The 15,656-nt window shown below is 37.1% G+C and overlaps 1 protein-coding gene and 1 long non-coding RNA gene across 2 annotated transcripts in view; one reads left to right on the top strand and one right to left on the bottom strand.

The window, feature by feature from the left end:
• Window positions 1-8,333: 8,333 nt before the first annotated feature.
• LOC147827628 (uncharacterized) lies at window positions 8,334-11,334 on the bottom strand. The gene is made up of 3 exons (XR_015451960.1): window positions 10,987-11,334; window positions 9,778-9,811; window positions 8,334-8,707 (listed from the first exon to the last, which is right to left on the bottom strand). It is a non-coding gene; the product is annotated as an uncharacterized LOC147827628 (long non-coding RNA).
• Window positions 11,335-11,415: 81 nt separating this feature from the next.
• The window catches only part of Znhit6 (zinc finger HIT-type containing 6), a 50,125-nt gene continuing 45,884 nt past the window's right edge, over window positions 11,416-15,656 (top strand). Inside the window, exons 1-4 of the mRNA XM_004841344.3 lie at window positions 11,416-12,251; window positions 13,325-13,390; window positions 13,476-13,582; window positions 13,667-13,752. Coding sequence (XP_004841401.1) covers window positions 11,584-12,251; window positions 13,325-13,390; window positions 13,476-13,582; window positions 13,667-13,752 — 927 coding nt within the window. The 5' untranslated portion in view covers window positions 11,416-11,583. The remainder of the gene's footprint in view (window positions 12,252-13,324; window positions 13,391-13,475; window positions 13,583-13,666; window positions 13,753-15,656) is intronic.

Below are 15,656 nucleotides of genomic sequence, written 5' to 3'. Positions count from 1 at the left end.
CTCAACCTTTTTTACTTTTTCATATGAGACAGGGTCTCACTAAGTTGCTAAGTTACCCAGACTGGGCTCAAATTTGCAATCCTCCTGCCTCAGCCTCCAAAAATACTGGGATTACAGACCTGCGCCACCACACCTGGGTATTTCCCCTTGATTTCGGAAGAATATTTTCTCCTAGACATTATGGTTGCAATTTTTTTCCTACTGGTCTCAAAAATTTGTGATGAAAAGTTAGTCATTACTCATGTTGTTCCTAATTTGTAATACATCATCTTTCTCTTCATTCAAGTTAATTTTTTTTATTTTTCTTTGGTTTTTAGCAATTTATTTATGATATGCTTATTTTATATTTAGTCTATATAGGATTAGTTGATCTCAAGTCTAAAAGTCTCTACATCATCACAGTACATTTTTCTCTTATAATTTTTTTGTTATATTAGTTCTTACAACAGCATGATTATCCAAACCAAAACACTATACATAGACAGCTATTTTTCAAAAGTAAAATATATAAATTCACAAATCAAACTGTAAACATATTTTCCCATTAACACAATAATTTAAACACATTAAACTAAAGGCTAAAAGGTACAATAACTTAATTAAATTTTTCTATCAAAAACATTCTAGCCAGGCATGGTGGCACATGCCTGGAATCCCCAGCATTCTGGGAGGCTGAGGGAAGAGAATGACAAATTTGAGCCCAGCTCAGGCAATCTAGCAACTTAGTGAGATCTTGCCTCAAAATTGAAAAAAGAGTTAGTGAGTAACTCAGTGGGAAGGCCTTGGGCTCAATCCCCAGTACTGCAAAAAATAAAAAAAGGTATGGTAATGCATACCTATAATCCCAGCACTCTAGGAGGATGAGGCAGGACAATTGTGCCAAGTTTCATCCCAACCTGGGCAACTCAGTAACTCAGTGAGACCCTGTCTCAAAACAAAAAAATGAAAAGGGATAAGGATATAGCTCAGTGGGAAGGGCTTGGGATCAATTCCCAGTACCACAAGGAAAAAAAAACTAATAAAATTCTATCAAATATGCTGTCTATAGAGTCAGAGTTGCTAGGAAGCTAATAAATTTAAGCTTTAGGGCTCTAGAGTGGCCTGCAAAATGTGTTCACAGAGAAATCTATGTTTTTAAAGTTTACAAAAGTATAAATTTTTAGTTCTTTTTCATATAGAAGACCCTAAATTGTATATGATTTTAACTTAGATCTGCCTGGTTTTTTATCTCAGAAGAAACATAGATGTAGTCCTTTCTATAGGAAGCATGTTTGTTTGTGTGGTTGGTTAATTATCTTACAATAAACAAAGAAAAAGACTGCTAGTGGCACAAAAATGACCTGAGCCAAGCATGATGACACGTGCCTGTGATGCAAGCTACTAAGGAGACTGAAACAGGAGGATTGAAAGGCCAGCCTAGGTGTCTTAGTTACTTTCTCATTGCTGGGACAAAACCCACAAGTTAAAAGAGGAAAGGTTTATTTTAGTTCACAGTTTCTAAAGGTTTCAGTCCATAGTTGCCTGGCTCCAAAGCAGGGCAGCATGGCAAAGGGGCATGACCCAGGTGAAACAGTCCATGGCAGTACAGGCAGAGAAGTAGCAAGCAGCAGCCTCCTTTTCCCTTTTTATTCCATTCAGGCCACAAGCCCATAGATTAGTTGCCACCCACACCCACAGTGGGCCTTCCCATTATCCACACCCAGATCTATGCTGAACCAATCAGTGAACTAATCCAGTATCACACACCCATAATCCAATATCACACACCCATGATCCAGACACTTCCCAAAAGCCCTATCTATGAGCACATGAGGCTTTGGGAGGACATCTAGATATAAACCACAACACTGGGCAACCTAGTAAGATCCTGTCTCAAAATAAAAAATAAAAAATAAAAACGGGTTGTAGCTGTAGCTCACCAATCCCTAGGTTCAATCCTCAGTAAAGAAAAAACAAAAAACATGGTGTCTGCCAACAAACACTTTGGGAGACCTTATTTTCTAACCAAAATGTATAAATTTGGCTCTTTCACACAAGACTAGCAGTTTTTATAGTTTTAAAAAGTAAGTGTAAACTAAGCTTTCAATGTATAGTGCTCTACCCAAGTGTAACTTCTTCCTCATGACTTATATAGTAATTGGCTCTGATAGGCATGATGAAGTCGTTTTCAACTCGGCCTGGGTACACAACTATGCAATCTGTGTGTTTTGGATTCAGAGTCCTGGTATGGTTCAAGCCAAGTTAGGAAAATGGCTCCTCTATAAAGAAGAGTAACTAATGGGAAATCTGAGCTATCACCTTGGCTGTACCTAGTAATGGGATTTTAGGACTACATACAAGTTCAAAAAATAAGTAACCACACATTAAAAAATAATTTTATTTATTATCTACATCAGGAAAAATTTATAGTTCAAATGCAAGAAAACTCACTTCTTGAAACAAACACTGGAAACTCTGTTTCATGAAAAAGTCATTCTTCATCAGGATAAAATCTCCCTCAACTATTAGGAAATAAAAACTTTACTGAAATTACATTCAAGTTTTTTCACCTGAGCATTTTCAATTTACCAAAGAACTCAAACCATTTAACTACTAATATAAATGTCAAGATACCAAATAAAACATTTACAGTTTAATTTTTAATTATTCTCTATATAATTCAATATAGCAAAGAAAAATAAAATATATTTTTCTTTCAATCTTTCCTACAATAAAAGGAAAAACTATACAAAACTTAATTAGTAGACACTAGCAAGTTTTTGGCTTAATAGTTGGAAGCAAGAAATTAAAAGGTTAGAATTTTGTTACCTTTGCTTCACAGGAAAGTATTATTCTGGCTAGTAAAACTTCCTGCTTTTAGGACACAGTTTTAAATAATATTAACAATAATAATAATAGTAAATGTTTACACGATTTTAGAAAATATTCTAAAATGTATCTAGAAATCTATTTCACATATTTCTATACAGCAAATACTATGTTTTCTCTATCGAGTCCTAGAGTCCTCTAATAGTAATGACACCAATTTTCAGATCTTTCTAAAGGCTCATCATTTATAATTGAACCTCCTAAATCATGATAGAACTGTTTGGTCCAAATAATGCTTTGCCAGTAATGGATCTAGCCAATCCTTTGGAAACAGTTACTTGTGAGGTAATAATAGATGCATCCAAATCACAACGTAAGCCAAGATCCTCTGCTTAAGAATAATCATACCCAGAACCAATCTGTGGTTTCATTCCTGTCCACTTCTGTGACCCAACCATGGAACCCAAGCTCTTTATTCCCTATAGCATGAAGTTGGCTCTTTATCGTCTATAGTATGATGAAATTCAACTCCTCTGCAAGGCCTACAAGGCCTTGGTGACTTGTCCTTTGAATACTTGTCAATTTTCTCCCCATCCTTTCTCATCTGAATTAATACCCTCCAGCTGTGCCAGGATATTTTCAAGTAATATCAGCTATTACTTGAGCATATTCTTATTCCTCTCTGTAGAAAGCTCTCTTGCCTTATCCTCCCACTAAAACCTTTTCATTCTTCAAGTTAACTCCTCAAGAAACCTTCCCTAACTGTCTCATCCCACAAAAGGGATGCACACTACTTTCACCTTGGGTCATATTCTATGTTCCAACACTTGCTTTACTGTTTTTCCTGTTTACATACGTTTCTCTCCTCACTTAACTGTGAGATCTGTGAAGGCAAACTACAGATTTTAATGTTTATAATCACATAGCATAGCACAATGCATGATGTATAAGTGCTCAAATCCTTCATGTCTTCTTGTTTTATTGTCTGTCGTATACTAGACACTATGCTCTTAGTTGAAAATTCAAGTTGGGCAAAAATGGGAGGGTCCCTGTGCTTACAGTATGGGGGTAAAAACTGATGCTGAACAAGTGATAATATTAATGAATATATAATTGAAATAAGTGCTCTGAACACAAACACACATGTGCATGTGAGCATGTGCAAGCTGACCTAGGCTAGGGGTAGGGAAGAGGTGTCCAAGGAATGCTTCCCTACAGCAATAGTGTTTGACTTGTCTGTGAAGAATGAGTAGTACAGATGAGCCTGAGAGAAGACAGAGGCCAAGAAAATGATCCATCTTTGCCAGGCTATGGTAAGGACTTAGTTCTTTATACAAAGAGCAAAAATTAACCATTGAAAGTTTTGAATGAGATGACTGACATTGTCAGACTTTGATCTGTAAAGATGTTCATGCTATAGATTAGAGAATATATTAAAAAGACAAATATTTGTTGACCTGATTAACAAATTAATAAGTAACTAATATGCTTACCAAATCTTGAGTATTCACTTTAATATTAACCCCATTTAATTGAAATTTGAATTTCAATAACGAATTCTGTAGTACCACTCAACTAAAATAATAGGAGGTACATATGTAATTTCAAATTTTCTAATAGCCACATTTTTAAAAGTAAATAGAAACAGGGAAAATTAATTTCAAAATATATATAAACTTAATATATCCAAAAAACTATCATTTCAACAGATAATTAATATAAAATTATTACCAATGAGCTATTTTAGTCTTTGTTGTACTAAGCCTTTGAAATTCAGTGTATATTTTACATTTACAGCCTATCAGATAACCACATTTCAAGTGTTTAACAGCATTTTTAGTTAGAGGCTACCATATTGGACAGTACAATGTCATAAGTTCACCCACTGGTTCCAACTGTTATTGTTTATGTTCCTTAAAGTAGTGAATATAAAAGCTGTGTGTGGTGAAGCATGCCTGTAATCCCAACACTTGGTAGGCTGACAGGAGGACTACCTGTAGTTCAAAGCCAGCATAGGCTACGTAGTGAGTTTGAGACCAGGCTAAACTACATAGTGAGACCCTGTCTCAAAAAACCAAAAGAGGTGAATATAAAAAACCTTTAGGCAACCTGAAAAATTCTGAGCAATGCAATGGAAAGTCCAGAAGGCACCTCTCAAATAATTGCAGAAATTCTTTATCATTGCAATATTGCTGAAAATTTAAATCTGAAGATTGTGAATTTCTGAAAAGACAGAAAACAAAAATATATTGCTTCCCAGAGTCCTTAAATCAAACTGTAAATATGCTACCTAAGTGAGGGGATGATGAGTATTAGAGCCTACCTGAGAAACTCTGAGAAAGGAAAATTGACTCTACAAAGGGAAACTCTAGAAAGGGAATTGAGGTAATATGGTAATATGGTAAGGTAAGGAAACCTTGGAGTCAAAGAGGGACACTAATGGAGAAAGGAACTGAAACGGGAGGATAGAATCTCTGAATGTGCATTTTTCTACTTCTGCCTTACCCTGGATGGAGTATGGCCCACCCCCATTTGAGGTAAACACAAAAACACCAGGGTCAGCTCAGCACCGGCCCAATGAAGCAGAATAACACCAGAGAAATTAATAACTATGTATATATGTTGGCTTGAACTTGCTCTCTTCTTTTCCTTCTACCTTAGGGTCTAGGCCACAAGAAGAGATCTTAGGGGCCGGGGATTTAGCTCAGTGGTTCTGCTGCCTGCCTCACAAGCGCAAGGTCCTGAGTTCAATCCCCAGTACCAAAAAAAAAAAAAAAAGAATAGCTCTTAAAAAATAAATGCCAAATGCAAGGGTACTGGGAATTAACTCAAGAGGCATGTTCTCTTCTTAGGAGGACAAACTGAGCATCATAGAACCCACAAAGTAACACCACAGGGTTTCTATCCTGAAGTTTGTCCACTCTCCTCTTTACCTACTCCTCCATGCATCGATACAAGAGTCACAGTCCAAGTCCTAGGCTTTTCATCCTACTTTTCAAATATGAATTACAGCCATTCTTACTGATACTAACAAGGGAATCTGAGATCACAAGGGAAAATATTGTAACACGTGAGGAGTGTTAAATCTGTAAAAGTTTTTTTAATTGGATAATTTATACTAGAGGAATTGATTTAACAGACCAAAAAGTGAAGAGTTTGAAATGAGCAGAATAAATACCTCCAAAGAGATAAGAAAGGATTAGAAATACATAGCAATATATGCTGGGAACAACTATGAAAAAATATAGTCATTAAAATGAACTTAGTAGCCAGATAGCACAGATTGGATACCATCAGATAACAAAATAGTGAAATTATAAACTACCTGGGGAACTCTCACAGAAATCAATCAAAAAAGAGGCAGAAACCAAAAACATTAAATATGGTAAGAACACTGATAACAATACCTGACAACATTACAAGAGAAATATAGATGCTCCTCAATTTACCATGGGGTTAAGTCCTGATAAAACCATCATAAACTGAAAATGTTAGTAAAAAATATATATATTTAAATTGGGGATGGTGGAGCACACCTGTAATCCCAGCACTCTGGAGGCAGGAGGATCATAAGTTCACACCTAGCCTGAGCAACTTACTAACACCCTGCTCTGTCTCAAAATAAAAAATTTTAAAAGGGATGGACATAAAGCTCAGTGCAAAAGCCTTGAGTTCAGTCCCTAGTGGTGAGAAAACACTATATACCTAACCTATCAAATATCCTAATTTAGCAACACAGTGAATATGAGTTGTTTCCTCTAGTGATCTCAGGGCTGTGTGGGAGCTGCAGCTTATTGCCACTGCCCAGCATGCCAAGAGGGTATCATACCCCACGGCATAGGAAAAGTAAAAATTTTAAACTGGAAGTATGATTTTATTAAATGTTATCACTTTAGCATCATAGTACAGTGGAAAAATCTTAACTTGAACCATCATAGGTTCATAGTTCATCATAGGTTCATAGTTTGTACTGACTGTACAAATAAATCTTCCTCATAAATACAGATAAAACTTCAAAATTAATTGAATCTAAACTTTATTAAATAGTTTAGTAAGTAGGATACAAAATCAATATACAAAAATCAGGTTTTTGTCCATAGTCTAGCAATGAAATATCCAAAATTAAATTAAATTTATTTTAAAATCACATCAAAAAAGAAGACATTATCATAATGCCCTATAACAGCCTTTTTATTATCTGAAATTATAATTTCCTGTTGTTGGTAGAAGTAAAAATAAAAAGCTAAACTTTCAAAAAAAAGAATAGAATCTGAAGTGAACAGACATTTCTCAGACAAAGAAGTAAAAGCAGCAAATAAACATATGAAAGAATGTTCGACATCACCGGTCATTTGAGAGATGCAGATGAAAATAACACTGAGACTCCACCTCACCCCAGAAAGAATGGCTGCTATCAAGAAATCAACCAATAACAAATGCTGGCAGGGTTGTGGGGAGAAAGGAACCCTTCTCCATTGTTGGTGTGAGTGCAGACTGGTACAACCACTGTGGAAATCAGTATGAAGATACCTCAAAGAACTAGGACTGGAAGTCCCATTTGATCCAGCTATTCCCTTGCTTTGTATCTTCCCCAAAGAATTAAAAGAATTATACCACAGTGATATAAATTATGTGCATCCATGTCCATAGCAGCACAATTTGTAATAGCTAAAACTTGGAAGCAGCCCAATTGCCCATCAACTGGAGACTGGATAAAGAAGATGAGGGTTGTTTTTTTTTTATAAAATGGAGTACTACTCAGCCATAAAAAATGAGAAATTAGAGACATTTATAGGTAAATGGATGCACATTGATGCCATACTCTTAAGTGAAATAAATAGGACACACATGTGTAAATACCAAATAGTTTCTCTGGTGTGAAAAACTAAAAGTGTAAATAAGGATCAAAATGTATAACTGATAATGTGAAATACTAAGAAAAGGTCTAAAGGAGTAGGGGAAGTAGAAGGGGTAGGGGAAAGGAAAGAAGGGAAAAGAAAAATATGAGATAAGGAAAAAATGGAAACAAAGTCTTTGTAAATAGGGAAGGGTGGAGGGGGTAAAGGGAAGGCAGGGGAATCGGGAAAAAATAAAAACCAAGATACATCATGTAAAGGTACAAGATCCCAATGATGACTGTAACTGTATTGTACACCTAAAATGTACCAAAAAACTAAATGGAGAAAAAAAAGAATAGAAATTAATAATACATTTAGCAAAAGATATGGACAAGTTTGTACACTGAAAATTACAAAACATCACTAACTGAAATTAAAGGTAATCTAAATAAATGAGTGACATTCCATTTTTCTTGCTTATAAGACACAATACTGTTAAGACATCAATTCTCAAATTCATCTACATATTGCTGTACTTGATGGCATATGTAGGGCTGGTGGCTAGGGTGGTAAAAGAATTTACCAAGAGGGGCCAGGGATTTAGCTCAGTGGTTCCGCTGTCTGCCTAGCAAGCACAAGGTCCTGAGTTTGATCCCTGGTACCAAAAACAAAAAAATTTACCAAGAGTAGAGGAAGTGCAGAAGTAAATTTATTGAAGTTCACATCATGAGATATGCAGGACAGTCAGGAAAGGTCACCATGTTTACAGCCCCAGAGCTTTTTATGGAGTGGATGGCACGATAACTTCGTGTCACCTGATTCCCATGCTGGAAGAAAAAGCATAGATCTCTAGCAGGCACAGAAAAAAAACTGTTCTAGTGGATTGAATGGGTGAGAGTGTAGACACATGTATTCACAAGGAGAAGCTTTGACGTTTGACAGCCATAGGTTAAATCAGGAGGTCTTGATGAGGTCCAGGCAGGCAGACTGAAGAGGCTTTTTGTCCTGTGGGAGAACTTTGAGATAAATCCAGGCCCCTGGGTTGACTTTAGGAGGTGGCCCTGTAAGGGAGGAATTCAGGTTGGGGCTAATTTTGTCGTTATATTCAAAGATGGTCTTAACGGTTTGGCCTAGAGATTACATATTTTGCCAGAAAGTACGTTTTTGGGTCCAGCAAAACATTGGTTTGAGAAAAACTACCACAGAGAATTTCAAAGGGGCTGAGGTTAATTTCGACCTCAGAGGTGATACAGAATCAGAAGAGAGCAAGAGGGAAGAGGTAAACCAGGATTATTGGTTTCAAGGGAGAGCATAGTTAAGTGTCTGTTTTAGTATTAGCATTACTAAATTTTAGTATTATAATCTCAGACAGGAGGCTGGAGGCAAGAGGATCACTAGTTTAAGACCAGCCCAGGCAACATAAAAGCAACATAAAAGACTGTCTCAAAAGGGTTGGGGATATAGTCCAGATATAGGGTTGTCCTAGATTCAATCCCCCCCGCAAAAAAAAAACAACCAAAAAACCCCCATGACTATACAACTTCTAAGAGATACTGTATAGGAGAATATCTTTGGAACCTTATGCTAGGCAAAACTTGATTTCTGTAACACAAGAAGTCCAATTCATTAAACAGACTAGTACATTGGATTTGATTGAAATGTAAAACTTTTGCTCTTTAAATGATACAACTAAGAATATGAAAAACAAGCCACAGAATGGGAGAAAATAATTTGTAAACAATGCAACAATTTGGCATTAATCATCTATTACTGTGCAGAAAGTACCCATACTATTAGCAGCTTAAAACAAATGTTGCCGGGCATGGTGGCTCCAGCTCTCTGGAGGTTGAGGCAGGAAGATGGCAAGTTTGAGACCAGCCTTGGCTACATAACAAGACCCTGTCTCAAAACAACAACAACAACAACAACAAAGAGATTTAAAAAAAAAGAAATGCAAATGTATTCACAATTCTAAGATAACCACTACACACCTATAATCAAAAAACTGACAATACTAAATGTGGACAAGGATGTAGAGAAACTGGAACATCTCAGCCAGCAGCAATGTAAAATGAATATAACTACTTTGGAAAATAATTTAGTTATTTTTTTAAAATTAAACTTAAATTACCTTATGGCCCAGCAAGTCCACTTCTAGGTACCGACTAAAGGGAAATAAATACAAATTTTTAACACAAAAACTTGTACATAAATGTAGAAACAGAATTTTCATAATACCCCAAACTGGAAACCATCCAAATATTTGTCAATTAGTACATGAAAGAACAAATATGGTATAGTCATATAGTCATATAATGGAATATTATTTATCAATAAAAAGGTACAAACTATTAATACATACAGTACTTACACCATAGATTCTGACATTTAGCCACTTTTTCTAGTATAAAAATTTAACACAGCCTGAAGATGTCAAGTTCTGAGACTAACTGTCCATATGATTCCTGTGGAAGCTTCCTCCCACAATCCATAGGGAGATTTTACTCAACTCACCAAAACTTACTTTCATTCTCCTTCCAGTGCTACTCCATCAGTACTGCCCCAACTAAGGTTTCAAAATTACCTCAGGGTTGGGGATGTAACTCAGTGGTACAGCTGCACACTTCACATGCATGAGGCCCTGAGTTTGATCCCTAGAACTTCAACAACAAAAGGCCCCAAATTATTCCCCTTCCTTTCTGCTCACTCACTCAAAATTTCCATTCCCTTGCCAATGTGTGAATGCCCTGCAAACTAACTGGGTCTAAGGGGACTGCACAAAGAGGCCTACAGCTGAAAAGCCCACAGTGAGGAAAATAGGTATCTCAGTCTCTGAAAATTAGGTGAAAGTGCCTAGTGTCCAGAAAGTGGAAATACTTTTTAATACTTTAAAAGGCCTTGAAACAAATGCAGTTTTTGGATATGTTGTTTTATTTTGTTTTTTCTTCAGTGGGTGGGGGTGCATTTAAATCTATTCCTGGGCAGTATTTAAGAATATATAAAGCTGGGATGCAGGCCACAAAAGCCAGACTTCATCGCACAAAACAAACCAAACATCCAAAAAAAAAAAAAGTAAAGAATTATTTAGAGCCCCGTGTGGTGGCGCACACTCCTGTAATCCCAGCACTCCAGAGGCTGAAGCAGGAGGATCACCGCGAGTTTGAGGTCAGCCTGGGCTGTGTAGTGAGTTCAAGGCCCCCTGAACTACACTGCGAGACCCTGTCTCAAAACCCAAAAAGCAAACGAACAAAAAAGGAATGGTGTTGAATGGCAGGAACTGAAAACTGGGCTATATAAGCTGTTATTGATTAAATAGAGTTGAAGAATAAATCGTGCCTACCTGAAACCTACCAGGATTCCCAGTAATAACAGCCATAGGTACAGTATTGAGTTTGTGGGAGTCACAGCTGGCTTCACGGTTTCGTATAACCTTCGCAATGTAACACTTAGGAATTTGTAACACCACCCACCCTAGAGCATAGGTGAAGAAACTGTGGCCATCATTTTCAAACAGGATTAGATTGAATCCGTTAATACAGACTAGGGTGAGTCTTCCCATTACAAGATTTACGAGTTCAACTCTCCCCGCCCTATTTACACAGGCTGGTGTGGCCAGAGGACGACTCAGAGTACGGAGGCCGCGAAATCCCGCCTGGGAGACTGGAGGCGGGATCGCAGTGGGCGTGGCCTCACAAGTCTCTGTCAGAGGATGGGGCGGGATCGCCGCTGAGCCGTAAAGAGCTCTATAAGGCGTAAAGCGCCGTGCCGCAAAGCGGTGCTTTACGACAGTTCGGGCGCTCTCGCCGGGCAAGCGTTTTGGGTTCGCGACTTGTGTCCGCACGTGTGCAGCTGGTTTGCGGCTGGTGATCCTGCCTGTTGCAGTGGTGCAGCCACATTAAAGGACGTAGTGGGAGTGTAAGCGAAGGATCGTGATCTGATGGCATTTGCTGCTGAAAATGAAGTGGCCTCCGGAGGAGATCTCCAGAGGGTACCCGAGGGGGCGCGGCTAAGTCCTGAATCTGGTAGGGAGGTGGAGGTCAGGGACTTTGCAGGAATGGAGGAGGCTGGCGGTGGAGAGGAGAGGAATGGACGTACAGGAATGAAGAGGATAGAGGGTGCAGAGGAAGGAAGTGGGCAAAGCTCAGTGGAGATGCAAATGGACTTAACAGTTGTGAAGCAAGAGATTATGGACTGGGCGGATGTAAAAGGCGGCATGTTGAATACGCAGTGGGTAAAGCAGGAGGTAGAAGATGGGGCTGAGGTGAAGGATGAGAAAGCAGGCATACTGGAAGTGAAGCAGGAGATGGATAGTAGTTTGGTAGTGAAAGAAGAAAAGGTAGATGAACCAGATATGAAGGAAGAGAAAGTGAAGGTGAAGGAAGAGGTAATGGATTGGCCGGAAGTGAAGGAAGAGGAGGATAATTTGGAGATAAAGCAGGAGATGTTTGTTGATGAGACTATAAAACGGGAGGAGATGGTGGATGGAGTGCGTGTAAAAGAAGAGGAGCATTTCCTGAAGAAAGAAGTAATAGAAGATATAAAGGTGAAAGAAGAGCTTCATATAAATCCCCCAGTGGGCTGCAAGCGAAAACTGGCCATGTCAAGGTAGGGTTGGGAGAAATTCGATTAGGGGAATAAAGCTCTGGAATCTTCTTTGGTCTAGATTGCTGAGAACTCACTAATAGCAGAAAGGGGAATAGTGAAAAATAACCCCAGGAGTCTGAGTGGTATTGTGCAGGGAGAGGTGAGGGGGGATGTTGTTAGATAAATTCAGTGAAATTATGTGAAGTGGTAATGATCGGGGGTACTGCTCAACTTACGAAGTAAACATTCAGGGAACCAAAAGACCTTTTGGAACCAAATCTGGCTATTAATGTACTTTTGACTCAATATTGATTTGAAAGACGATAAAGATGAGGCAGTCTAATAACACCAACAATGACAAAGTGGATTGAGTTATAATTAAGCAAAAATTAACTTGAACTTAATTGATGAGCTTCTGTATATGTAGTATGTTTATTATTTTTGTTTTAATTTCCTTAGTGAAATCATGCTCAAGTTGTTGGGAATATTACTGTGTACAACACAGTGAGCCAAATAGAAGTAGCTGTAAAAAGGTTGTCAGTATCCCATGATCCTAGAGAGCAACTGAGGACAGATGATGGTTAATACCATTTATAAATTATTTTGATGCCCAATCCAGGTTAGGTCTGGAGTTGAGGAAAAAAGATATTAACGCCACTTTTTAAATTTGGGTGGGTCTTATACTGTCGTATTTTTCTGCTGTGTATGCTTTTAAAATATCAAAACATGCATAGGAATGGACTTCTGGTTATATACCACCACAGAGAGACCAGATTGCCAAGAATTACAAGTTAAAAATGTCAGCAGATAATCAAGTAGAAATCAAAAGTGAGGTGATTTTTTAAGTCATAATTTTTTTTCTTGAATCGCATATCACTAACAACATTCTAAATGTTCATGTCATTCAGAGATGGTTTCATAGAGAATTGTCAGTGTTTGACAACTCGCAAGTATTTTATCAGAGATGCTTACACGTTATTCCCTAGGAGCACATGTCTAAATTATGACAAGTAATTGAATCAGTATTCCGAGTTTATGAATAGATAAATAAAATTAGTATTTGATAATTTAATGTTGCATCTGGGTTTTTATAGATGTGAAACTTGTGGTACAGAAGAAGCAAAGTACAGATGTCCACGTTGCATGCGATATTCCTGCAGGTATATGTGTAACTTTCTACCTTATTACCTATATCTGTATGCTTTTTACTTCAAAATAGAAATGTATTTCTCTTTGTTTCTTCAGCTTACTCTGCGTAAAGAAACACAAAGCAGAACTGACATGTAATGGAGTTCGAGATAAAACTGCTTATGTTTCAATGCAACAGTTTACTGAAATGAATCTCCTAAGTGGTAAGCCATTTTATGCATAGCAGATTAATGCTTCCTGGCAATTGATATATGTCACTTGTTTATTTTTTATTCTGAAATTTTTAGATTATCGATTTTTGGAAGATGTGGCAAGAACAGCGGACTATATTTCTAGAGATGCTCTTTTGAAAAAGCCAATAAGCAATAAACATGTAAGTATTCTAATCTCTTCTAATGAGAATTTCCTTCCAATCAATTAGATTCTTTTTTTTTCACTTAACCATGATCAGGGGCCATTCTAGTTACTTTGAATACAATAGTGGTAAACCTTAACCTGGGAGATTTCTACTATAGTGGGAGAGATAAGAGGTTAATGGGAGAAAGCAGGTGTATAGAGGAGGAAATATGATTTTAGATAGAATTAAGTGCATATGGAAAATAAGGCTCAGGCGATTAAAAAGAATGAAAATGATGCTTGCCAGGGAAATGTTGCCAAAGGTTTATTTTCAATACAGTGGTCAGGAGAAGCTTCTCTGAGAAATGATATTTAAGCAACCATCTGAACAATAGGAAAAAAACTAACAAGTGAATATTTGGAGGAAGGCTATTCCATGTAGAGACAATAGCAGATTAAATCCTGAGTCACTAACAAGGATGATATATCTGAGGGATTAGGACAGGCAAGGTGACTAAAGCAAATTGACTGAGGAGAATGTTAAACTTGAGGTTAGAGAAACCAGTAAGGATTCTCAGTATATTCTAAGTGAATGTAGAAATCATGGGAAGATTTTGAGTATGTTTGCTTTCTGAAAAAACGCTCTTCCTGCTCTGTGGACTTCAGGGATTAAGAGTGCAAGGTTAGAAGCAAGGAGATGAGTTACAAGGCCCTGTAGTGTGACCCACGAGAGAAATGATGATGGCTTGAGTCATGCTGTTAGAATTAATTGGGAGTAATTGGGTTCCAGTTCCAAATGAAGAGTTAACAAGATTTGCTGTTCTAACACACTTAATTTTCATACTCTTGCATCCCTTTTTCATTTCTTCAGCACTTTTCAAAATTAAAGCTTGAATATTTGAAATACTTCACAAGTGGTCTAAAAATTTTTTAATGTTGTGATTAAGTCACATCACAGATTTATGGTCATTTTTTAGAATGAAAGTATGGAGTATGGATTTGCAGAAATTTATGTCTTTTTTCCCATCCTCTTATTGGTCAGCTTGCATTCTCTTGTATTTTTTAGGTGATTATACATTATAAATGCCATCTATTTTATAGTTGTCTTTGCAGTCGATAGGATCTTTTAGTGAACAAATGTTCCTAATTTTAATATAGTCAAAATTATCATTTGCTTCCTTTAGTTGTTTTATGTGTTTTTATAGAAATCCTTTCATGCCTTGAAGTTATTGGAGGTATTTTTCCATATCGTTTCCTGAAAGCTTTATAGCAGTAATAGCGCACCTTTTAGAGCTTTCAATGATACAAGCAGTCCACTGTGGCACATGTGCCATAGGTTTGCCACTACTGCTTTATAGTATTGCGTTTCATATTTTTGTCTTTAAATTATCTGGAATTGATTTTTTGTGGAATTCCCATTTAACTTTACATATGGATAACCCACTTTTCTTAACTCTGTTTACTGGAAGGTTCATCCTTTCATTACTGCTCTACAGAAGGACCCTTGTCATTTATCAATCATCCGTGTGTGTTTATGTCAGTTTTTGGCCCACCCTGTTAATCAGCTTGTCCATCTTGCAACAGTACTGCACTCTCAATTATTGTAATTTCTTTTCATGCAGTTTAAAAAGTTTAAGTGACACATAACTGTACATATTTATGGGGTATAGTATGGTATTTCAGCACATGTATTATGTATATATGATGATCAAATCAGGGTAATAATTAGTGTATCCATTATCTCAAACATTATTTCTTTGTGTTGGAGCCATTCAAAATCTTTTCTTCTAGCTATATTAAAATCTACAATAAATTATTGTTAACTTTATTCACTTTACTATGCTATAGAGTAGTAGAGTTTTTTCTTCCTATGTTTTTCCAACCACCAACCTCTTCCCCAGCCTCTCAATTTTTTACTAAAACTCATAATCTGATAGAGTA

Source organism: Heterocephalus glaber, unplaced genomic scaffold, assembly GCF_053883595.1.
Source record: "Heterocephalus glaber isolate CG9 unplaced genomic scaffold, H.glaber_assembly_v1.0 deba00001442, whole genome shotgun sequence".
NCBI lineage: Eukaryota > Metazoa > Chordata > Mammalia > Rodentia > Bathyergidae > Heterocephalus > Heterocephalus glaber.
This window is presented reverse-complemented; position numbering and strand designations above follow the sequence as displayed.